The sequence below is a fragment of the Scyliorhinus torazame genome, chromosome 6, assembly GCF_047496885.1.
Source record: "Scyliorhinus torazame isolate Kashiwa2021f chromosome 6, sScyTor2.1, whole genome shotgun sequence".
In the NCBI taxonomy this organism is placed as follows: domain Eukaryota; kingdom Metazoa; phylum Chordata; class Chondrichthyes; order Carcharhiniformes; family Scyliorhinidae; genus Scyliorhinus; species Scyliorhinus torazame.
This window is the reverse complement of record NC_092712.1, coordinates 303,225,488-303,250,762: the sequence shown is the minus strand read 5'-3', so window position 1 is coordinate 303,250,762 and position 25,275 is coordinate 303,225,488. Positions and strand designations below refer to the sequence as shown.

Genomic DNA, 25,275 nt, shown 5'->3' with positions numbered 1-25,275 from the left:
AACCTGGGACCTCGGCGCCGTGAGGCAGCAGGGCTAACCCACTGCGTCACCGTGCTGCCCTGTCAAATCACTTTGTTGTCTGATTTGGACTCTTTTTTTCTTACGATGCTTGTGGTGGTAATTCTTGATGGCATTTGTCCTGAAAGCCAGGTTGCCTGTTGGTAGTGCAGCAAACGTGAATTGGTAAGATGCATCGTCCTGCCATGGCATGTCGTTGTACTGAGCTGAGCAGTAAAAGTGTCCCTCATTTGCAGAGTTGTACCATGTCGTACCAGTCATAATTCCATTGGTGTTGTTTTTGTCGTGCTTGTTGTTGACGTTGTTGCCTTTGGTACGTTTCTTGCTATTGTCTTTGATGTTGTTGTTGTGGTTGTTGGTTTTGTTGCCGTGTTTGCTGCGCTCAAGGACCACACTCTGTGGATAATACGAGTCCTTCACACAGTTACTCGTGTCAGCGTGCTTTGTGGCATCTGCTGTCTCCTTGAGCATGCCGTCACTGAGTTTGCGGCGCTCCCCGTCTGGAGTCATGTCCGGCTTACTTGAATCAGCTTTGGCTTGTCGATGCTCCCCGTCTGGAGTCTGGTCTGTTTCACCTGAGACAGTTTTGGTTTGTCGATGCCCCCCGTCGGGAGCCCTTTCTGGTTCACCTGAATCAGCTGTGGTTTCTTGATGCTCCCCGTCCAGAGTCATTTCAGGTTCACTTGAGTCAGCTGAGATTTCTTGATGCTCCATGTCCGGAGTCAAAACAGTCAGGAATGCATTTGCTTGTGGAGAGGCTCGAGCGAATGAGGTATGAATTAACGTGGTGTCACCGGAGTCACCAGTAGTCTCACTGTGATTGTCGAGTGCCTCTGTACACACTAGCGGAGGTCTGTCACGTTGCACATCTGGTATGGGAAGTGGGATGCCGTCGTCACTTGTCTCACATACAGTGGGTGGAGCCTCAGTGTCTTCTTGTCTTTCACTTGAGCTGGGTAGACTGTCAGAGTCTTATTCTGGTGGCTCAAATAATCTGGGTGGACTGTCATAGTCTGCTTGCTGTACACTTGAGCGTGGTAGACTGTCAGAGTCTTCCTCTTGTTCACTGGAGCGTGGTAGACTGTCATAGTCTGCTTGCTGTACACTTAAGCGTGGCAGACTGTCATAAACTTTCTGTTGTTCACTTGAGCGTGGCAGACTTGCATCGTCTGCTGCTGGTTGCTCAGAGGAGGTTGCTAGACCCTCATGGTCTTGTTCATGCAGGGACTGCGCTTTGGAGTCTTGCATTGCTTCTATTGTGGAGGCTGTCCACGAGCTCGCTGTGGAGGCTTGTGTCACTCCCTCTGTGGAATCTTGCAGCGTTCCTGGTGTGGAATCGTGCATTGGTCTCGCTGTGGAAACTGTCATCACTTCTTGTTCATGCAAGGACTGCACTCTGGAGTCTTGCGTTGCTTCTATCGTGGAGTCTGTCCACAAGCTCACTGTGGAGGCTTGTGTCACTCAAGTCACTTCTTGTTCATGCAAGGACTGCGCTGTGGAGTCTTGCGTTGCTTCTTTCGTGGAGTCTGTCCACGAGCTCGTTGTGGAGTCTTTCATTGCTTGCTGTGTGGAGGCTGGGACCCTTCGTGTGGCAGCAGGCCGCTCTCTGTGGGCTTGTACCGCTCTCTGTCTCTTGGTGTCAGGCCGCAGCATAATCCTGCACTCACGAGTCGGGATGTCATATATGCTGGGCTGAAGATCCTCAAATCCGAAGAACACATCTGTGTCGGATTCTGCACTGTAGAACACATCTCGTTGTGGTTTGGATTTGGTACTGGGGTCGCCATCTCCAATGATGAAATCATCGTCTGAGTCATAGTCTTCTAGGACCATATCATCACGTTTTGTGTCGGAGCTGGCATTGGGCTCGCGATGTCCAAAGAAGAATTCAAGGTCTGAGTCATAGTCTTCGAGGACTGTATCATCTCTTTGGGCGGTGCTCACTGCTTGTCGCAGGGTTCTGTGGAGGTTACTTTCAGCTACTGGTCGAATTTCAGGCATTGTGCTGTCATTCCAGGTGAAAGAATCTGGTTTTGAGACTTTAAAATTTTTTCCCCTTGTTTTGGGACATTTCCCCTTTAAGTGGGCGTGACGTCACGACGCTTGTGAATTAGAGCGTAGAAAGCGATTGCGCATGCGCAGATCGCTGTTCCTTTACTTTGTGCATTTCTCGCAACTGTGCATGTGCGGTACCTTTTCCAAGATGGCCGCCGATCAAAATTGTCATTCGTTTCTCCGAGACCTCGGCCTCGTGGTGAGTACTGGCGCCTCTCTTACCGTTTTCTGTTGGTTTGTTTGTGTTTTCCTCGCAGTATTGTTCGAATTTGTCCAGGACTGCCTAGAAGTCACTCCTGTTTTGCCCTTTGGAGAACTTGAATGTTTTGAAGATTTCTTCTGCTCTGGCACCCGCCATGGTGAGCAGAAGCTCTGTCTTTTCAGCATCGGCCACATCTTGTAGGTCGGCTGCTACCAGGCAGATCTCAAAACTTTGTCTGAATGCCCGCCAGTTTGCACTGAGATTGCTGTGGCACCTGAGCCGCTGTGGAACCGGAATCTCGATCACCTTGCCTGGGTGTTGTTGCTGGTTGTGACTGTTTGCTGAGTTGTAACTATATGGATTTAAACAGCCACTCCTGGGTACCATGTTTTTTTGTGCTCTTGACGTAGCATAAGCTGCTTCCTTGATGTGCGCTCTGACAAAGGAAGGTTCAGACTTGGAGATAGCTTTAACACGTTCATTAAACTATTAACAATTCTCCTACTTGGATTCAACGCTACTGTTAATCCTGCTATAGCTACTCAGACTGACAAACCAGTCTGCTACATTCCACGTGGTGGGAGTGATGTTCAATCAACCCTGTGCCTGTACTCACTGAGTGTCTCCACTGGAAAGAGCCTGCGCACGTGTGATGCGTCCTTTTATATGTGTTGCTGTAATGCCCTCCTGTGGTAGTGTCACCTCTGTGTGTGTGTCGTGAATGCCCATTGGTCGTGTCCTATCTTACTGACCCACTGGTTGACTGTCTGTGTGTCATGTCTCTGGTGCTCCCTCTAGTGTCTAGCTAGGTGTTGGGTATGTACATTAACCCTTTGTGTACTTACAGTGATGTATATCACCACAAAAGGCCCATTCCTTTCAGTTGAATTCCTGATGTTAGCAGCGATACATATCAAATCTCCTCTCGGCCTTCTTTCCTCCACGGAAAATAGTCCCAACTTCTCCCATCGAGCTTGAGAACTGAAGCTTCTCATTCCCGGAACCATTCCTGTGAATCTTTCCTGCACCCTCTCCAATTCCTTCACACCTTTCCTAAAGTGCGTTGCTTGAGAACTTGTCTCTCAGTCCTCTACCTCAGCACCACTCTTCAGAGCTCTCCCCACACCCTTTGACATCTTTGGAGTGTAGAAATCTATCTATTTCCTTCTAAAATGCGTTCAGTGATTTGGCCTGCGGTGGTAGAGAATCCCACAGCTTCACCCCCCCCCTCCCTTCTCCATCCTAATAGGCCTCCCCCCTTCCCCCACACACCAGAGGCAACAACATCCCAGCATGCAGTCTGTCCAGCCCCGTCAGATTTTTATATGTTCCAACGAGATTCCCTCATTCTAAATTCCAGTGAATGCAGGCCCAGTCGCCCCAATCTCTCCTCATACGACAGTCCTGCCATCCCAGGAATCACTCTGGTGAACCTTCGCTGCACTCCCTCGATGGAGAAGTAAGTAGTTTCTTAGATTAGGAGGCCAAGGCTGCACACAACACTCCGGGTGCCGCCACCAAGACATCCTGCCTCCTGCGCTCAAGTCCTCTTGCAATGAGGGCCAAGATACCGTTTGCCTGTCTAGCCACTTGCTGCACCTGCACGCTTACTTCCAGGGCCCTCGATTTGCTCCCACTGCTTACGGGTGAGAGTTTATGGCACCTGGCCCAACCATCCACTTCTAAAATGCCCCCCCCCCCCCACCCGAGGCGGGAAAAGGACCAGCAAACTGGCACGCCGGTTGGTGTTGGGAAAGTGCACCTCTTGGTAGCCGTTTTAAAGATTCAGCCCTCAAGAGTCGGTACCCCTCAATGATCACCTTGGGATCTTTCACTGTATTAAAAAAGGTGCTACAGCTACAGGTCGCTGTTAGTTTCTACGGTTCCTTTACTGTGCTGAGCTTCAGCGCTTCAGCATAATTTTAGCTCGTTCAGTGTTTGTTGCTTATTTTTTGTATTCACTTCTCTTATCTCCACATTTTTACTTCATAAAAATAGAGAGAAAAGCAACAACAAAAAGGTTTAATTTGATCTCAGCTGAGGATGTGGTCAGTCACAGGTTCAAAGAAAAGTGTCAAAAAAAGATATTCAAATCAAAGAATTTAAATATCGGGAAGGCAAACTGACTCAAGTGCAGCCAACTTTAAGATGCACGTAGAAAGATAGAGCAAATGATGTTTAAATCAACGACTCTACAGCTGTGCCGGTTGACTGGTTCTGCTTGCGAAGCAATGACTTCCGTTGGCGACAAATGGTTTTTCATAACCTCAAACATTCGGTTCACTGTATTCGAATAAATATGCTCAAAACTTGGCATCGCTGGCAAATGTCGCAGCTGTATTTGCTTTTTTAAATACTCAACGTGCCCATTTTTATATTAAAAATGGTTATTTATTGAGTGGGTTGAAACCACTGGATTGGTGAAAAGACTGAACAACAGCATTTTAAGGGATTCAAACAGCAACTTCGAAGATTGCTGACCATTTGCGCAGCTGTACCGACACTTCTAAAGCCATTAACAATGGAGTCAGGCAGTCTCAGAGTAGAGACAATCAACTGCGATGAGTGTGAATGACCAATCTCCTGAACCATTCACAAAGCTTCCAAATGACTCCTATGTATCCAGCTGAGTGTGGAACATACCATTAGATGCAATCCCCTTTGACAATGGACCCTGGCCGAGAAAGGAACTCTTCCAGCCATAATCTAATCAGTTCTAAACAATGGAGTTAGAATCAACTTGCGATGACCATCTTTGGGTAACTGGTCGGTCTGTGAGGGGAGTTCACGTGATGAGTTTTAAGAAACTACTACCAAAACTTTTCTTCAGGCCAATAAGATAAGCAGAAGGAGGGACTAGGAAGGCTGGAGAACCCCATTCATGATGTGTTTTGAAAATGTAAGTATTTAAATATAATTTTTACCACTATTGAAATAAATCCATTTTTAGTTGGATGAAATTTCTGCACTTCTAGTGCTGGATGTCAGATGAGCAGGCTGATAATTTGAGTTCAGAGAGGTGGTGGTGAGGTAGAGCTGACTGACATCAGTGCACAAGCGGACACTGTGCTTCAGAAGATGTAACAGAGCGTAGATCAGGAGTAGGAGGGGACCAAGATTAGATCCTCAATAATGCGATACAATCGAAAGATGAACCGTAACGTTGCGGGGTAAACAGAGTCAGTTCAAGCCCAGAATTTTCAGACTAGCTGAGGATTTCCAGTGCAAGCTTCAATGGAACCATTAAAAATAAAACACTTCAATGGATTGACTCGTCACAAAATAGGCAATGGAAAAATAAAGTTTTGCGAAAACCATTATTTTGACTAAGAAATTTAAGTTACGGCAGAAAAATAAGTGCGAGGTTTAAAAGAAAAAGGAAGCATTTCAAGTGATTTCTACAAACCTGGAGTTCAGATTAGGCAATGAAAGTGACAAATTTACCCAAAGCGTAAGAACTAAATACGGAGGGGGAAAAAATGAACAAAAAATGCTTAAAAACGATGAGCAGGAGGCAAATAATACAGAGTAAGAGTGCTGCAAGATAGAAGTAGATATATTCACAAGGGACATTCTACAATATTGCTCATGAGGTCAGATCTAGAGGAGCACAGATGTCTTGGAGGATTGTGGCGGGGAATAAATGAAAGGTCTCAATCGACGGGTTGCACTGTTGTACGGATAGCTCCAATACCTGCAGCTACTTTCCCAGAATCTTTCCGAATTGTCGGAGTTAGCTACCTTAGCTAGCCGTGAAGATTACTCAATCGGCTTAATGCCATTGCAGAAAGGGCGAGAGCAACCAGTGGTTCGGGCAGGGAAAGGCCTTTTATCCCAATTGCCCCATGTCAAGAGTTTACAATCCGTAACAATCTCCTTTCTCCATACAGCACCCTCCGATTCCTTTCTCGCTCATGCGTTTATGCAGCTGCCTTCCCAAATGTATCTATGACACTGGCCTCAGCTACCAACCCCCCCCACCCAACCCCCCCCCCCCCATCCAACCCCCCCCACCCAACCCCCCCCACCCAACCCCCCCCCACCCAACCCAACCCCCCCCACCCAACCCAACCCCACCCAACCCAACCCCCCCACTCAACCCAACCCAACCCCCCCCACCCAACCCAACCCAACCCCCCCCCACCCAACCCAAGCCAACCCCCCCCACCCAACCCAGCCCCCCCCACCCAACCCAACCCCCCCAACCCAACCCCCCCCACCCCAACCCCCCCCACCCCAACCCAACCCCCCCCACCCCAACCCAACCCCCCCCACCCCAACCCAACCCCCCCCACCCCAACCCAACCCCCCCCACCCCAACCCAACCCCCCCCCACCCCAACCCAACCCCCCCCACCCCAACCCAACCCCCCCCACCCAATCCCCCCCACCCAACCCCCCCACCCAACCCCCCCCAACCCAACCCCCCCCCACCCACCCCAACCCCCCCCACCCAACCCCCCCACCCCAACCCAACCCCCCCAAACCCAATCCACCCCACCCAACCCCCCCACCCACCCAACCCCCCAACCCCCCCAACCCCCCCACCCACCCAACCCCCCCAACCCCCCCACCCACCCAACCCAACCCCCCCCCCAACCCAACCCAACCCCCCCCCACCCAACCCAACCCAACCCCCTCCCACCCAACCCAACCCAACCCCCCCCACCCAACCCAACCCCCCCACCCCACCCAACCCAACCCCCCCCACCCCACCCAACCCCCCCCACCCAACCCAACCCCCCCCCACCCAACCCAACCCCCCCCACCCAAACCCAACCCCCCCAACCCCCCCCACCACCCAACCCACCTCCCCCACCCCACCCACCCAACCCCCCCCCCCACCCACCCAACCCCCCCCCCACCACCACCCTAAAAAGCAGTGAGTCTCACAATGCAGCAACTCTCTGCGTGGAGAAGTATTCTACCAATTCCAGATTAGATTTATTGGGCGAGATGTTCGTACTGTTTCTGTCGGCGACATCTTCCGCTCCTGCCGACGCGACCCCCAGCCGCGGGTTTCTCGGCAGCACCGGGTGCGAACAATGGGAAACCCTGTTGACAGTGGAGCGACCAGAAGACGGCCACTGGCAGGTCACCTCTGCTGCAGCAAAACATGCCACGGGGGGGGGGGGGGGGGGGGGGGGGGCAATGTCATTGAGTTCGCCGTGTGAGAGGAGAAGCCCTCATTGCCTAGGGCCAAGCAGCCACATCTGCAATGCCCACCCTTCCACTTGCACCAGGGACAAAATAATTATTGACTGCCTGCCCCCATGAAGCAGTTTCCAGATCCCTATCCCACAGATACCAGCTAAATCCCCCTTCGATCCAGTGCAACCACAGTTTTAGAGTGTGGCTCCCAAGGAAATCCAGGGCTGAGTGCTCAATGATAGTCTATGATTAATCTAGGACAAAGGTTCGGCACAACATCGTGGGCCGAAGGGCCTGTTCTGTGCTGTATTTTCTATGTTCTATGTTCCGTAAATCTCAAACACTAGATAATACTCTGCAATTCTCGAACACTCCCTTCACGTTATTGATTTAACACGTTAGTTTTGACCAGAATATGAGTTTAGGTTGACATCAGGGAGGAAGAAAACGTCACGTCAGATAATGAACAGTTCCACCAACAACCAGCTTACCCCATCCACCACGACATAGGCTCGGTCATGAATGCCATTCTGGGGCGACGCCAGCGGGGTCCTCTCAGTGCAGTTTACTGGCAGGGTATTTCGATAGAGCATATATCCAAAATACTGCAAGAAAAAGGGAAACACAACGTTCAGGCCGGCTGGGTTGTGGGAAATCGTCCAGTTGCTTATTGACTTCAGAGAAGGGGCTGGGTCAGGTGCGGCCATGCCCATCAGGACACAGGGCAAGGCCACGGGCAGCAACCCTGTGACAAGGGGCACACTTTGGAGTTGTTCCCAGTGGACGCGTCATAGTCACAGACCATAGTCCCACCAGGACCTGGGGCTCCAGGAAGCGCCTTATCAAGTGCGTTACTGACCAACTGAGGAAGGGAAATGATCAATATCTTGAGATTCATTAGAGTTGCACTTATTTCAGTGAAACTGGAGCGAACACAGCTGGAGCCAAGCCTTGCTAATGCCGTCGAACGATAGAGATCAAGACCTAAAGCAGGAGAAATGGATTAATATGCATACAAGACAAAAACAATTCCATCTCTCAGCTGGAAATTTAGTTAAAATTTCTCATCTGTGAGGAACATATGAATCAGTTTGAGAGATGCAGGAGAGGGGCGGAGCTGGGGCAGGAAGCAAGTTCAGTTTAGTAAATATCTGTATCTTCAAAAGAAAGATTGGGAGAAAATCCATAAAATCAACATTTGCTATGAAAAAGCAGGTCACCCAATGATACAAAAAGCACTTACTGTCAGCTAGGTGTCTGACAGTATCGGTATATCAGATGAAAGCTCACAGTGCCTGCTACAGGCAAGTGGAAGTTTGCAATAATTGCACTCGCCATGCACAGAATTGAATATATACTGGATTACAGATATTTCCTAACACTCCAGAACGTACAATTGTTGACTGCAAAGCACAATGCAATATGTCAGCAACAGTGACGAGTAGTCTAATGCATTCCACTCACTCAAATATCAAGGCTGTGCGTGATGGCAATCACATCTCGTGCGATTTTAGATGATATTTTCTTTCTCCAGGACTGTTTCAGTGCTCCTTTTCAGATCTCTTTTTGCTTCTTTTGTACCGGTCTCCCAAAAGGAATTTGATAGAGTTCTGGTTGATAAACTTGTCAGCAATCTCGATGCTCGTGGGGGTTAAAGGGGCAATGCCTGCATGGATACAGAGTTGGCCAAGGGCAGGAAGTACAGAGGGCGGGATTCTCCACTCCCACGCCGAAGTGGCCGCGCCGTCGTGAACGCCGTCGAGGTTCACGACGGCGCGGAACGGGCCCGGTCCCGACCGATTCAGGCCCTGACAATGGGCCAGTATCGGGGCCACGTCATCTACACGCGCCAGGCCTTGTCGCCCGCGTAAAAGCGGCGCCGCATAGATGACGCTGCCGGCGCCGCATAACAGCATCATCCGCGCATGCGTGGTTGCCGTCCTGTCCAGATCCGCCCCGCAAGAAGATGGGGGACGGATCTTGCGGGGCCGCGGAAGGAAGGAGGTCCTCCTTCAGAGAGGACGGCCCGACGATCGGTGGGCACCGATCGCGGGCCACCCCACAATCCAGGTAAAGCCCGGTGCAGAATCCCCCCTCGCCCCCCCACAGGCCGCCCCCCCAGCGTTCACGCACCGCCCACGACTGCAGCGACCAGGTGTGGACGGCGCCGGGGGGAACCCGCCGTTTTGGCCTGGCCGCTCGGCCCATCCGAGCCTCAGAATAGCGGGGGTGACGGAGAATCGCCGTTTTGGGTGTCTCCGGCGATTCTCCGGCCTGCGAAACTCGACCGGGCCGTTCCCGCCGCTTGGGAGGATCACGGGAGGGTGTCGGAAATTTTGGCAGCCCAGGCGATTCTCCCAACCGGCGTGGGAGTGGAGAATCGCGCCCACTGTTCTGGGTGAACGGTGGTTTTGCACACTGTAGAAAAGTAGACAGTGGTGTCCCCCCATAACACTCCCAGCCCCCTGGAGTCAGTATTAGGGCCATTGTTCTTTCGCTAAATACTAATGGTAACTTGGAAGTGAGCAGGAAGGAGAATAGTAACAGCCTTCAATAGGAAATGGAGAAATTGCTGAAATAGGCAGATACATGGCAGATACCACACGAGATCAGAGCAGGAATAGACCATACAACATGCTGAGTCTGCATTTCACCAAATCTATCTTGGCAGCGGAAGCTCATTTTCAAACAGCCAAAGACCTGTGTGAAGTTCGTCTTTGTAGTTCACGTGGCAATGGGTGATAGGTCCCCCTTGTCTTTGTACTGCGATTCCGCATAGGTGTTGTAGCCACGTAAAATGGCTGCGTTCCGATTAATCTGGCCAAAACCCAGTTTAAAACGGCTAACCCGAAAGACTGCTGGGAAAAGCAGCCAAGAAGACACAAGCAGGCAGCTGCAGACAGTTTTGCATATTCGGCTCTGGGAAGGTAGCCCAGATCGATACTCAGGGCTATCAACAGCCCATCAACCCAGGTATTCGCAGTTGCATTCAGGACTGTTTGCAGCCCATCTATTCAGACATCCACAGTTAAATCGGCTATCCCCGGGAACAATTGCAACATATTAGCAATTGAATACCGGGCCAGACCTGTCAGCGCCTGCAGTGGCCGAAACAAAGACAGGTGAGCGACCACCCCCCGATCGAGGAATCGCCTCACCATTGGACACATCGACCCCAGAGACTGGGGACAGAATCCAATCACTTGGGACTCAGGGTCAAGGGCCGCCCTGGGAGGCGGGAAGCCCCTGGGCCGTATAAAAGTGAAGGTCCAAGTTCAGATCTCTCTCTCTCTCATCTTCGCCTGCTCGAGACCTTCGCAAGACCAGCCACCGGCAACAGTAAGTTTGAATCCAACGATCGCTATCCGGTAGAGACACCTAGCCACCGACCTGTAGCAGCCTTTTGAATCCCGCGGGCCAGATCTGATTGGACAAGCCATTCGTTTCCCTGACCAGGTGGGCTCTTCCTAAGTTAAGTATTGGCCAGTAGTGATAGGTTTATTATATAGATAGTAGTATTAGGGTATTAATATTGCTTGTTGTATATAACAAATGACCGTTGTTTTAATCCTTACTAAGCGGTGTGCTGTATTATTAATCATAACCTGAACTTGAACCACGTGGCGGTATCATAAAGATACCTGGCGACTCATGAGCAAAGGTGACGTAATCAGAGCAAATAGACTAAGGTTAAAAAGAGCAACAGTGTAAGCAGCCATGTCTTTAGTGCATACCTTCGCCATCCAGGATCCATCTACCTGCAGATTCCTTTGTGCTGGTCACAGGCTAATTTAACAGTTAGCGAGCGGATCTCTTTCCTGTTCACAAAGGCTCCCGGCTCCTCTGTAGGAGCCTTGATGGCTGCTTTCACAGAGTCAAATATCAACTCCTGAACTTGAGAAACCAGGAATGCTCCCCTTCCCCTCCCCCGAGTGCAATCACCCTCTCAGCCTGACTGGCCATGTGATACATCCGTCGCCTGCTGGTTGCAGCGATGGACCACTGACTGAGAGAGTCCAGGCGTACAGGGCAGCACGGTAGTGTTTAATTATGCTCTTGACATAGCATAAGCTGCTTCCTTGATGTGCACTCTGACAAAGGAAGGTTCAGACTTGGAGACGGCTTTAACACGTTTAGTAAACGATGAACAATTCTCCTACTTGGATTCGACACTACTGTTAATCCTTCTATAGCTACTCAGACTGACGAACCAGTCTGCTACAATCCACGTGGTGGGATTGATGTTCAATCAACCCTGTGTCTGTATTCACTGAGTGTCTCCACTGGAAAGAGACTGAGCATATGTGCTGTGTCCTTTTATATGGGTTGGTGTAATGCCCTCCTGTGGTAGTGTCACCTCTGTGTGTAACGTGACTGCCCATTGGTCATGTCCTATCTTACTGACCTATTGGTTGACTGTCTGTGTGTCATGTCTCTGGTGTTCCCTCTAGTGTCTAGCTAGGTGTAGTGTATGTACATTAACCCTTTGTGTACTTAGTGATGTATATCACCACATCCCCCCTTTTTTCATGTTACATATTTTCTGTACAGTGTTAAAGAAAATTGAACAAACTAGGTATACGGGTGATACTCTGTACAAGTGATCATTAAACAATAAGTCCAAATCATATGCCTGAGTCCAAAGTTCATTAATTATTATGGTCGAGTGGCTTTCTTGTTTGGTTGGTTAGTTGGTGATGTTGATAGTGGCATTGCATTGTAAACGCCATCAGTGTCCCTGTGCTGAAGGAACCAAGAAGTGGTCACATCACTTTGTTGTCGGATGTGGACTCTTTTTTTCTTTCGATGCTTGTGGTGGTAATTCTTGGTGGCATCGGTCCTGAAAGCCAGGTTGCCTGTTGGTAGTGCAGCAAACTTGAATTGGTAAGATTCATCGTCCTGCCACGGCATGTCATTGTACTGAGCTGAGCAGTAACAGTGTCCCTCATTTGCAGAGTTGTACCATGTCGTACCAGTCGTAGTTCCATTGGTGTTGTTTTTGTCGTGCTTGTTGTCAACGTTGTTGCCTTTGGTACGCTTCTTGCTCTTGTCTTTGATGTTGTTGTTGTGGTGGTTGGTTTTGTTGCCGTGTTTGCTGCGCTCAAGGACCACACTCTGTGGATAATACGAGTCCTTCACACAGTTACTCGTGTCAGCGTGCTTTGTGGCATCTGCTGTCGCCTTGAGCCTGCCGTCACTGAGTTTGCGGCGCTCCCCATCTGGAGTCATGTCCGGCTTACTTGAATCAGCTTTGGCTTGTGGATGCTCCCCACCTGGAGTCTGGTCTGTTTCACCTGAGTCAGTTTTGATTTGTCGATGCTCCCCGTCCGGAGTCATTGCAGGTTCACTTGAGTCAGCTGAGCTTTCTTGATGCTCCATGTCCGGAGTCAAAACAGTCAGGAATGCATTTGCTTGTGGAGAGGCTCGAGCGAATGAGGTTTGAATTAACGTGGTGTCACCGGAGTCACCAGTAGTCTCACTGTGATTGCCGAGTGCCTCTGTACACACTAGCGGAGGTCTGTAACGTTGCACATCTGGTATGGGAAGTGGGATGCCGTCGTCACTTCTCACACATACAGTGGGTAGAGTCTCAGTGTCTTCTTGTCGTTCATTTGAGCTGGGTAGACTGTCAGAGTCTTCTTCTGGTGGCTCAAATAATCTGGGTGGACTGTCATAGTCTGCTTGCTGTATACTTGAGCGTGGTAGACTGTCAGAGTCTTCTTCTTGTTCACTGGAGCGTGGTAGACTGTCATAGTCTGCTTGCTGTACACTTGAGCGTGGCAGACTATCATAGTCTTTCTGTTGTTCACTTGAGCATGGCAGACTGTCATAGTCTTTCTGTTGTTCACTGGAGCGTGGTAGATTGTCATAGTCTTTCTGTTGTTCACTTGAGCATGGCAGACTTGCATTGTCTGCTGCTGGTTGCACAGAGGAGGCTGCTGGACCCTCATGGTCTTGTTCATGCAGGGACTGCGCTCTGGAGTCTTGCATTGCTTCTATCGTGGAGGCTGTCCATGAGCTCGCTGTGGAGGCTTGTGTCACTCCCTCTGTGGCGTCTTGCAGCGTTCCTTGTGTGGAATCGTGCATTGGTCTCTCTGTGGAAACTGTCATCACTTCTTTTTCATGCAAGGACTGCGCTCTGGAGTCTTGCATTGCTTCTACCGTGGAGTCTGTCCACGAGCTCGCTGTAGAGGCTTGTGTCACTGGAGTCACTTCTTGTGTGGAGACGTGCAGTTGTCTCGCTGTGGAGTCTTTCATCGCTTTCTGTGTGGAGTCGGGGACCCTTCGCGGTGCGAGGACCACTCTCTGTGAGGCAGCAGGCCGCTCTCTGTGGGCTTGTACCGCTCTCTGTCTCTTGGTGTCAGGCCGCAGCATAATCCTGCACTCACGAGTCGGGATGTCATATCTGCTGGGCTGAAGATCCTCAAATCCGAAGAACTCGTCGTCGGGGTCGTCAATGTGCCACGTCTAGTTGCAGTTCGGATTTGATACTGGGGTAGCCTCCCAAGGTGAAAGCTTTGTCTGAGTCGTTGTCTTCCAAGACCATATCATCACGTTTTGTGTCGGAGCTGGCATTGGGCTCGCGATGTCCAACGAAGAATTCAAGGTCTGAGTCATAGTCTTCAAGGACTCTTTGGGCGGTGCTAACTGCTTGTTGCAGGGTTCTGCGGAGGTTACTTTCAGCTACTGGTCGAATTTCAGGCATTGTGCTGTCGTTCCAGGTGAAAGAATCTCGTTTTGAAGCTTAAATTTTTTTTTGTGTATTGGGACATTTCCCCTTTAAGTGGGCGTGGTCCAGGGCCTCGGATGTCACGACGCTTGTGACGTAGTGTGTGGGAAGCGATTGCACATGCGCAGATCGCTGTTCCTTTACTTGGGGCTTGTTCTCAATTGCGCATGTGCGGCTTCTCGCGGACCTTCCCGTTCTGTGCGCTCTTCGCGCAACTGCACATGTGCAGCGCCTTTTCCAAGATGGCTGCAATTCAAAACTGCCGTTCGTTGCTGCAAGCCTACCTCGCGGTGAGTTTTGGCGCCTCTTTTACCTTTTCTTCTTGTATGTTCCTCGCAGAATTCTTGGAATTTGTCCAGGACTGCCTGGAAGTTGCTCTTGTTTTGCCCCTTTTGAGTATTTGAAGGTCTGGAAGGTTTCAGCTGCTTCTGGACCCGCGATGTAAGTAGAAGCTTTATTTTCTCTGCATCCGCCACGCCATCTAAGTCGGACGCTACCAGGTAGATCTCGAATCTCTGCCGGAACCAACGCCAGTTTTCACTGAGATTGCCTTGGTACCTGAGCGGTTGTGGAACCGGAATCTCGAACATCATCTTGCCTGGCTGTTGTTCCTGGTTGTCACTGTTCGCTGAGTTGCAGCTATATGGATTTAACAGTTCGCTCCTGGAACCATGTTTTGTTATGCTCTTGACATAGCATAAGCTGCTTCCTTGATGTGCACTCTGACAAAGGAAGGTTCAGACTTGGAGATAGCTTTAACACATTTATTAAACTATTAACAATTCTCCTACTTGGATTCGACGCTACTGTTAATCCTGCTATAGCTACTCAGACTGACTAACCAGTCTGCTACAATCCATGTGGTGGGAGTGATGTTCAACCAACCCTGTGTCTGTACCCACTGAGTGTCTCCACTGGAAAGAGACTGAGCATGTCTGATGTTTCCTTTTATATGGATAGTGTCCTGTGGTAGTGTCACCTGTGTGTGTATCGTGACTGCCCATTGGTCGTGTCCTATCTTACTGACCTATTGGTTGACTGACTGTGTGTCATGTCTCTGGTGTTCCCTCTAGTGTCTAGCTCGGTGTAGTGTATGTACATTAACCCTTTGTGTACTTACAGTGATGTATATCACCACAGGTAGCACAAGTGGATAGCACCGTGGCTTCACAGTGCTAGGGTCCCAGGTTCAATTCCCTGCTGGGTCACTGTCTGTGCGGAGTCTGCACGTTCTCCCAGTGTGTGCGTGGGTTTCCTCCGGGTGCTCCGGTTTCCTCCCACAGTCCAAAGACGTGCAGGTTAGGTGGATTGGCCATGCTAAATTGCCCATAGTGACCAAAAAGGTTAGGAGGGGTTATTGGGTTACGGGGATAGGGTGGAGGTGAGGGCTTAAGTGGGTCGGTGCAGACTCGATGGGCCGAATGGCCTCATTCTGCACTGTATGTTCTATGTATGTTTCCACGCAATCTCTGGAATGAGGCGGAAGAGGCAGAAAGTTACAGTCACTTCCACCAACGCAGATGCTCACCGGATCCCTGACCGGGACTCCTCCGACATTCCGCACACATGCCATCAGGCAGTCTTCGGAGTCGCTGGTTACAGTGATCCTTAACCGAGTGTTTCAAATCGCAGTGGGATTGTGTACCTTGCTGGTTTTTGGACATGGTGGCAACAAGGAGGAGCGGAAGGTCGTTAAGAGTTTGCACAGCGGGCAGTTACTAGCCACGCGGCAGACGTACGGGAAAGGATCCAGGGGGCGAGGAACTTCAGTTATGTAGGTAGATTGGAAAAGCTGGGATGTTTTCCGTGGAAAAGAGAAGGCTGTGAGGAGATGTGATGGAAGTATTCAAAATCATGAGGGACACAATGGATGGGGGGGGGGAGAAACAGCTGCAATGGGGGAACAGATCGAAATCGGGAGGGGGGGGGCACAGATTTAATGTAACTGGCAAGAGAACAATGGCGACATGAGGGAAAGCACTTTCGCACAGTGAGTGGTTGGGATCTGGAATACACTGTCTGAGGGTGTGGTGGAGGGAGATTCAATCGAAGCATTTCTAAGGGAATTAGATTGTTATCCAAAAAGGAGGAAACTTACAGGGTCAAGGGGAAAAGGCACCAAGAGGATTGCTCATAGCAATGGTGCCGTCATGATGGGCTGAATGTCCTCCTTCTGTGACATACTGATTCTACGATTGACGTAATGTGCGGCATGCATAATGTGGGATTCTACCAGCTAAATGTTATTATTGGTGGGGGGGGGGGGGTTCTTACCATAGGACTTTCCTCAAGGATATTTTCATCTGCTCCAGATCCTGTGGGGAATGTGCATGGTGCTGATATTGGTCACTGTATCCTGTCAGGTACATTGCACAGCAAGCAAGCGACAAACAGAGCAACCTTCCCAATACCCACTTCATGTCCCTCCACTCCCAAGAACCAAACATTGGGGCTGGATAAATAGCACAGTGGGCTAAACAGCTGGCTTGTAATGCAGAACAAGGCCAACAGCGCGGGTTCAATTCCCGTACCGGCCTCCCCGAACAGGCGCCGGAATGTGGCGACTAGGGGCTTTTCACGGTAACTTCATTGAAGCCTACTCGTGACAATAAGCGATTGTTATTATTATTAATAATTGCTCCATCATTTCCTCGTTTTTCCAGCCATTTTCCTCGACCGATGCCGACACCAAAAAGGCGGAAAAATGGCGAGTTCCATTTTACAGTCGCTTAAGTTTGAATGCGGCAGGCTGGAACTTTGCGACACATGGGTGGATCTCTGCACCAAGGCTAGCAAAGCGCTTGCATGTCTAACTGAACAGCTGCGACGCACAAGGTTACGGATTAAGTGCAGGGAGGCGGGATTAGGTTGGGGGAGCTCTTCATCAACCAGCACGGACACGAGGGGCAAATGGAAGCCTCCTTCAGTGAAGTAAATTTTCCAAGATTTCTATGAAACAATGAACATTTTTGCATGAAGCCTCCCGTTGAAATGCTCTATATATTTTGAAATAATCAGTTGGTTGTTTCACTGAGGAGTCCTTGAATTGGAGAATTATTATTCCTTTCACTGATATTTACTTGCCAATAGGAAGCAAGCCTTGGATTATATAAACACAGAGTTTCTATTTCCTGGAATGCAGAAGATTGAGGGGGCGATCTATTTGTGTTGTTTAAGATGCTTATAGGATTTGCGAGGGTCGAGGGAATGCAACAACTGGTCTGAGGGCCCAGAACGAATAAGAATTGGAGTTAGACTGTTCAGAGGCAACGTCAGAAAGAATGTCTTCATGTAAAGGACAATGGGTACTCGGAATACAGTCTCCCGTAAAGCCAAAATGTTCAATTGACTTTGGCTGGAATTTTTCTGCATCCAACGTCCACCCCCCTGGCAGGTTTCCCGGAGACGATGCTGCCGGCACGATAGGTCTCCGCTGAAGTCTACGGGCTTTTTGCGTGGCTCGCCTACCACCCCCCCCCCCGGTGAACCCATCGTGAGGGGTTGGCTTCGGTGAGACCAGGAGATTCCGCCAGCGAGTCCGTCCAGGAAATCCCGCCTTTAGTCTCAGCACCATCTCCCAAAGAGCTGTTGGCACAGAGTTAAATGAAAATTCCAAAACGGAGATCGATTCTTTTTGTTCGTCAAAGGTATTAAGAGTCAGGGAACCATGGTGGGCAGATGGGTACAAGATACTCACTGGACACGATCTCGCACAAGACAGGTTGGAGGGGTTGAATGGCCATAACTTGTGTTCCAAACATTGTGATGGCCAAAGGGGTAAGAGATATTTAACCAGAGCGAGCAGATCAGTGGATTGTAACGTAACCAACACCCATCCAAATGATAGCGTCGGCACAAAATGGACAGGATCCTGGGGGGAAATCGCTTATAAATGAATGATACAACTTCACAGATGGGCCTATACAATGCAGTACAGCGCAGGACACGTTTTATTTATATAATAGAGAACAAAATTCTTGAACAAAGGTAACAATAGTGTGCTAGTCTGCTCAGCAAACATGATATGGGCAGCCTTTTAAGAAAACTAAGAATAATAATCTTTATTATTGTCACAAGTAGGCTTACATTAACACCGCAATGAAGTTACTGTGTAAATCCCCGAGTCGCCACACTCCGGCGCCTGCTCGGGTACACAGAGGGAGAATTCAGGAATGTCCAATTCATCTAACAGCACGTCTTTCGGGACTTGTGGGAGGAAACCGGAACACCCGGAGGAAACCCACGCAGACACGGGAAGAGCGTGCAGACTCCGCACAGACAGTGACCCAAGCCAGGAATCAAACCTGGGACCCTGGAGCTGTGAAGCAACAGTGCTAACCACTCAGCGACCGTGCCGCCCATACCAGAGGTCGGGTTGCACATCTGAGGCTGTGAGCGAGCAACGGCCCTGCAGTTATCCACAAACTGGAGGCACAGAGGTGACTGAGGCGCCATCTGGGCAGTATTTAATCCTCACACCAGAGGACGTTGATCTTTAATGGGGTGAATAGCCACTGTTAAGTAGATTGTAAATAGTATGGGGCTATCTGTCCGACCGCAGAATTATGGGGTGAGCTCGGGTGGGTGGGAAGGTGGTGGGGTGGGTGGGCCTGCCTGCCCCATTTTAGAAGCCCCATTCCTCAGAAAACAGGTCTGCTGGGAGCACGTAAAATGCAGTCCACAAACGCCCACCAGTCTCCCAAGCCCCATTTGTGGCACAAACGAAAGGAAGACTGTGGGAGTGCAAATAACAAAGGTTCCCCCATAATAGAGAAATCATTACCAACATGTTTCCTCTTTTGCTGATCCCATCAAGGATCCTTCCGAGAGCACCTTCCAACCCATGACCACTGCCATAGAGAAGGACAAGGGCAGCAGATACATGGGAACCTCACCCCCTGGAAGTTCCCGTCCAAGTCACTCACCATCCTGACTTGGAAATATATCACCATTCGTTCACTGTCGCTGGGTCAAAATCCTGGAACTCCCTCCCTAACAGCACTGCGGGTGTACCTACACCACATGGACTGCAGCGGTTCAAGGTGGCGACGCATCACCATCTTCTCAAGGGCACTTAGGGATGGGCAAATGCTGCCTGGCCAACAAGGGCCATGAAAGAATTTTTCAAAATTGATTTCAGTACTGTCGGGGAAAGGCGAGAAGAAGGTGGGCATGGAGAAAAGGGAGGGTGCGGATTGGCACTTCTAGGATGCTTCCCTCGGGGGAACATCCACGTTGGAGCTGCCTCAGGGAGCTGCTGACCTGTAAAAAAAAAAAACAAATTGCAGCAGAGAAATGCTGCAGAGAGTGTCTGGGCAGAACATTCAAGCACAAACATCAGCCCCCAGACACCTTTTCAAATATTAGCTCAGCCAACATTTCACCCACCCTGGTTCGAGGTTACAGCTAAAACGTAAAGGCCTTCTGGCCAATTGGTCTGTCCGCCAACCATGAAAGCAGACTGATCATGTAAAATTGCGTCCAATTGGCCCCTTAATGGTCTAGATTGCCTGCTCGATTGTTGGCGGGTTTGCTTCTGACTCTTGCACTCGCCCACTGACCACTGACCAAAATATTGCAATAGCGCAGTGCCTGAGAGGGTGGCGGAGGCAGAGAACCTCATAACATTTAAGCAGTATTTAGATATGCGTTTGGGATCCCAGGCCACACAAGGCTATGTGCGAAGTGTTGGAAAATTGGATTAGAATAGTTAGGTGGTTGTTTTTGACTGGCGCAGATGCGATGGGCTGAAGGGCCTTTTCTGTGATGTCGCCCTCTATGACATTAGGACTCACGGCCAATTTCCTCTTGCGTGATTTGGCGTGCTCTCGGATCGGGCCGCGCCTGCCCGACCAATGAGAAATTTCTGGCGCGAAGCAATTTTCTATTCTGCAGCTTGGTGAACCGCAGGGTAAAAATGTTTTAAACACCACCAAATAATGTCGCGTGACCCCGTGTGGCCTGACGTTCTTTAATCTGAAAATGCTTCTCGACTTGTTGACAAATGCAAAGAAATGAAATGTTCGGACTTCTGGGTGCGGCTATGCAGACCTAGGTCGCATATTCGGTAGCTCCCGCTTGGAACGGACTTTTGGGCTCTTTTACAGGGCCTCCATGGCATTTGTTTGACATTTCCCGGTGTGGGAAGAAGACTGCAGCATTCCCCTGACAGTGTCCCCCAGGAATGTTATGTCTTTTGGCTACCAGACCCGGCAGAAACAGTAACAGATTTGGCTGCAACAGGATAAACAGGGCCTCTTCCAGCATGCAGGCAGGGGAAGGGCAAGCTTAAAGCTGCAATCTGACTTGACTCTATCAAAGGTGAATTCTAGCAGCAGAGGGAACAACTGTGAAAAGATTTACCAAGGCCATTGAAGAAGCAGGGACGAGGCTTCCGGTGGCGGCCATGGAGGAGTAGGTCGCGCATTCGGCAGCTCCCATCTGGAACGGACTCCCAGACCTTTTTCAGGAGTTTCCATAGACTTTTTGGGGCAGACTGGTGAAGAGAACACTGCCAAAAGGATTCCCTCTCGACTTCCGGTTGCGACTATGCGGAGCTAAGCCGCACAATTCGGCAGCTCCCGCTACCACGGACTTTCGGGCTCGTTAGAGGAGCCCCAACGGAATTTTTTTTTTTTTGACGCAGACCGTGGGGAAGGGAAGAGAGAGGTCCCCCTCCAACTTCTATGAAACGGACCAGAAGTGTAACGGCCAAAGGAGCGGCACTGGAGCAACGGGAGAAGCGAGGGGAAGAAAACAAAATGGCGGCGGCCAGGGACAAAGGGGAGCTGCAGGAGTTCATCAAGCGCTGCTTCAAGGAGCAGCGCGAGGAGATGTGCAAGGAGATGTTGGCGCCTATGCTTTCAGCAATTGAAGGACTCGGGATCACCCAGAAGGCCCACGAAGCTAAGATCCAGGAGGTACAGAAAAGAGTCAGTCAGAACGAGGACGAGCTGGTGGGCCTGGCGGTGAGAGTGGAGCAGAACGAGGCGCTACACAAGAGGTGGGCGGGAAGACTCGAAGACCTGGAGAACAGGTCGAGGAGAAAGAATCTGCGAATCCTGGGTCTCCCTGAGGGAGTGGAGGGGGCTGATGCCTGGGCATACGCGAGCACGATGCTCGAGGCGATAATGGGCACGAAGGCCCCTTCGAGGCCGCTGGAGTTGGATGGGGCACATCGGGTGCTGGCGAAGAAGCCCCAGGCAAATGAGCCGCCAAGGGCGATGGTGGTGAGGTTCCACCAGTTCACGGACAGAGAGTGGGTCCTGAGATGGGCCAAGAAGGAGCGGAGCAGTAAGTGGGACAATGCAGAGTTCCGAATATACCCAGACTGGAGCACGGAGGTTGCAAAGCAGAGAGCGGGTTTCAACCAGGCCAAAGCGGCGTTGTATCGGAAAGAAGTGAAATTCGGAATGCTGCAGCCAGCGCGACTGTGGGTCACATACAAGGGCCAACATTATTACTTCTAAACGCCTGAAGAGGCGTGGACCTTTGTACAAGCCGAAAAGTTGGACTCTAACTGAGGGTTTGTGAGGGTGGGGGGGATGTTTTGGGGTTTGATGTGTGATGGTTGTTGTATATAGGGGGTCAATCACGTGCAGGAAATGTTACATGGGCTGGGGGAGAGAGACAAGGCCGCGACAGGAGCTGCGCCAGAGGGGGCGGAGCGGGCTTTGGAAAGGCGGGAAGGGGAACGAAGGAATGCATATGGATTGGGAGACTCCCACGTGGGGAGGTCAATGGGACGGCGGGGGAAGCCGGGGTCAGCAGGCGTCAGCTGACTTACGGGAGTGACATGGGGGGAGCAAAAAAGCTAGACAGGGGTCTAGCGGGGGGAGGGGAGGGAAAGGGTTGCTGCTGCACTGGCCGAAAGGGAATGGGACACAGAAGAGGTGGTCGGGACGGGGGTCCCCCCTCTGGGGGACTGGAGGGTGAGGGAGGCGTGGACACGGGACTGGCCCAGAAAAGGAGATGGCTAGTCGGCGGGGCGTGGGGGGGGGTGAGAGCCCCTCCAATCCGGCTGATAACATGGAATGTGAGGGGCCTGAATGGGCCGGTGAAGAGGGCTCGAGTGTTCGCGCACTTAAAGGGACTGAAGGCGGACGTGGCCATGCTCCAAGAGACACACCTGAAGGTGGCGGACCTGGTCAGGCTAAGAAAGGGATGGGTAGGACAGGTATTCCACTCGGGACTGGATGCGAAGAATAGAGGGATGGCAATATTGGTGGGAAAGCGGGTGTCATTTGAGGCCAAGACTATTGTAGCGGACAATGGAGGGCGATATGTAATAGTGAGCGGTAGGCTGCAAGGGACGTGGGTGGTGTTGGTAAACGTATACACCCCGAACTGGGATGATGCAGGATTCATGAAGCGCATGTTGGGGCGCATTCCGGACCTGGAGATAGGAGGCCTGATAATGGGAGGGGACTTCAATACAGTGTTGGATCCAGCACTGGACCGCTCCAAATCAAGGACTGGAAAGAGGTCGGCGGCGGCCAAGGTACTTAGGGGGTTTATGGATCAGATGGGGGGAGTGGACCCATGGCGGTTTGCAAGGCCGCAGACCAGGGAATGCACACAAAGCCTACTCCCGGATAGATTTCTTTGTTCTGGGTAGGGCGCTCATCCCGAGGGTGGAGGGGACGGAGTATTCGGCTATAGCCGTTTCGGATCACGCCCCGCACTGGGTGGAACTGGAGCTGGGAGAGGAGAGGGACCAACGCCCGTTGTGGCGGCTGGATGTGGGACTGCTGGCGGACGAGGTGGTGTGTGGGAAGGTGAGGGGGTGTATCAAAAGGTACTTGGAGGCCAACGACAACGGGGAGGTGCAGGTGGGGGTGGTATGGGAGGAGTTGAAGGCGGTGATCAAGGGAGAGCTAATTTCCATTAGGGCTCATAGGGAAAAGACAGAGGGTATGGAAAGGGAGAGGTTAGTGGGGGAGATTTTGAGAGTGGACAGGAGATACGCAGAGGCCCCGGAGGAAAGATTACTTGGGGAAAGACGACGGTTCCAGACGGAGTTTGACCTGTTGACCACAGGGAAGGCGGAGGCACAGTGGAGGAAAGCGCAGGGGGCGACCTACGAGTATGAGGAAAAGGCTAGTCGGATGCTGGCACACCAGCTCCGTAAGAGGATGGCAGCGAGGGAAATAGGGGGAGTCAAAGATGGAAGAGGAGCCACGGTTCGGAGTGCGACAAAAATAAACGAGGTATTCAAGGCCTTTTATGAAGAGCTGTACAGATCCCAGCCCCCAGCGGGGGAAGAGCGGATGAGACGATTCCTAGATCAGCTGAGATTCCCGAGGGTGGAGGAGCAAGAGGTGGCTGGTTTGGGGGCACCAATTGGGTTGGAGGAGCTGAGCAAGGGTTTGGGGAGCATGCAGGCGGGGAAGGCCCCGGGGCCGGACGGATTCCCGGTGGAGTTCTACAGGAAGTACGCAGACCTGTTGGCCCCGCTACTGGTGAGGACCTTTAATGAGGCAAGAGAGGAGGGGACCCTGCCCCCGACAATGTCGGAAGCAACAATTTCTTTGATCCTAAAGCGGGACAAGGACCCACTGCAACGTGGATCGTACAGGCCGATCTCGCTCCTCAATGTGGATTCAAAGTTGCTGGCAAAAGTGTTGGCCACGAGGATAGAGGACTGTGTCCCGGGGGTAATCCACGAGGACCAGACGGGATTTGCAAAGGGCAGGCAACTAAACACCAATGTGCGGCGGCTCTTGAACGTGATAATGATGCCATCGGAGGAGGGAGAGGCGGAGATAGTGGCAGCTATGGACGCGGAGAAGGCCTTTGACCGAGTAGAGTGGGAGTACCTCTGGGAAGTGCTGCGTAGGTTTGGGTTCGGGGTAGGGTTTATCAATTGGGTTAAGCTCCTTTACAGAGCCCCGATGGCGAGTGTAGTGATGAACCGGCGGAGGTCGGAGTACTTTCGACTGTCCCGAGGGACGAGGCAGGGGTGCCCCCTGTCCGCCCTGTTGTTCGCATTGGCAATCGAACCATTGGCCATGTCATTGAGGGAGTCTAATAAATGGAGGGGGGTGGTCCGAGGGGGAGAAGAGCATTGGGTGTCGCTATATGCGGATGACCTGTTGCTGTACGTGGCGGATCCAATGGAGGGGATGGTGGAGGTCATGCAGACTCTAAGGGAGTTTGGGGAGTTTTCGGGCTATAAGCTCAATGTAGGGAAGAGTGAGCTCTTTGTATTACAGGCGGGGGACCAAGAAAGAGGGATAGGGGACCTACCGCTGAGGAGGACGGAGGGGAGTCTTCGGTATCTGGGGATCCAGATAGCCAGGAGTTGGGGGACCCAACATAAACTGAATCTGACGAGGTTGGTGGAGCAAATAGAGGAGATTTCAAAAGATGGGACATGTTACCGCTCTCGCTGGCGGGTAGAGTGCAGTCGGTCCAAATGGTGGTCCTTCCGAGGTTTCTGTTTGTGTTTAAGTGCCTTCCCATCATGATCACCAAGGCCTTTTTTAAGAGAGTAGGCAGGAGTATTATGGGGTTTGTGTGGGCGAATAAGACCCCGAGAGTAAGGAGAGGGTTCCTGGAACGCAGTAGGGACCGAGGAGGGTTGGCGCTGCCAAACCTGGGGAGCTACTACTGGGCAGCAAATGTGGCGATGATCCGCAAGTGGGTTATGGAGGGAGAGGGGGCGGCATGGAAGAGGATGGAGGTGGCGTCCTGTAAAGGAACGAGCCTGGGGGCGTTGGTGACGGCACCGCTGCCGCTCTCGCCGACAAAGTATACCACGAGCCTGGTGGTGGCGGCAACGCCAAGGATCTGGGGCCAGTGGAGACGGCACAGGGGTGCAATGGGAGCATCGGTGTGGTCCCCGATCAGGGGTAATCACCGGTTTGTCCCGGGGAAGATGGACGGGGGGTTCCAGAGCTGGCATCGGACGGGATTGGAAGAATGGGGGACCGGTTCATCGACGGGACGTTTGCGAGCCTAGGGGCACTGGAGGAGAAGTTCGAGTTACCCCCGGAAATGCCTTTAGATATATGCAGGTGAGGGCTTTTGTGAGGCGACAGGTGAGGGAATTCCCGTTGCTCCCGGCACAAGAAGTTCAAGATAGGGTGATCTCGGGTGTATGGGTCGGGGAGGGCAAG

The 25,275-nt window shown here is 51.4% G+C and overlaps 1 protein-coding gene across 1 annotated transcript in view; it reads right to left on the bottom strand.

Moving 5' to 3' along the window:
* The window catches only part of glb1 (galactosidase, beta 1), a 129,463-nt gene that overhangs the window by 41,426 nt on the left and 62,762 nt on the right, over window positions 1-25,275 (bottom strand). The window contains exon 13 of the mRNA XM_072509954.1: window positions 7,917-8,030. Within this exon, the coding sequence (XP_072366055.1) occupies window positions 7,917-8,030 (114 nt within the window). The remainder of the gene's footprint in view (window positions 1-7,916; window positions 8,031-25,275) is intronic.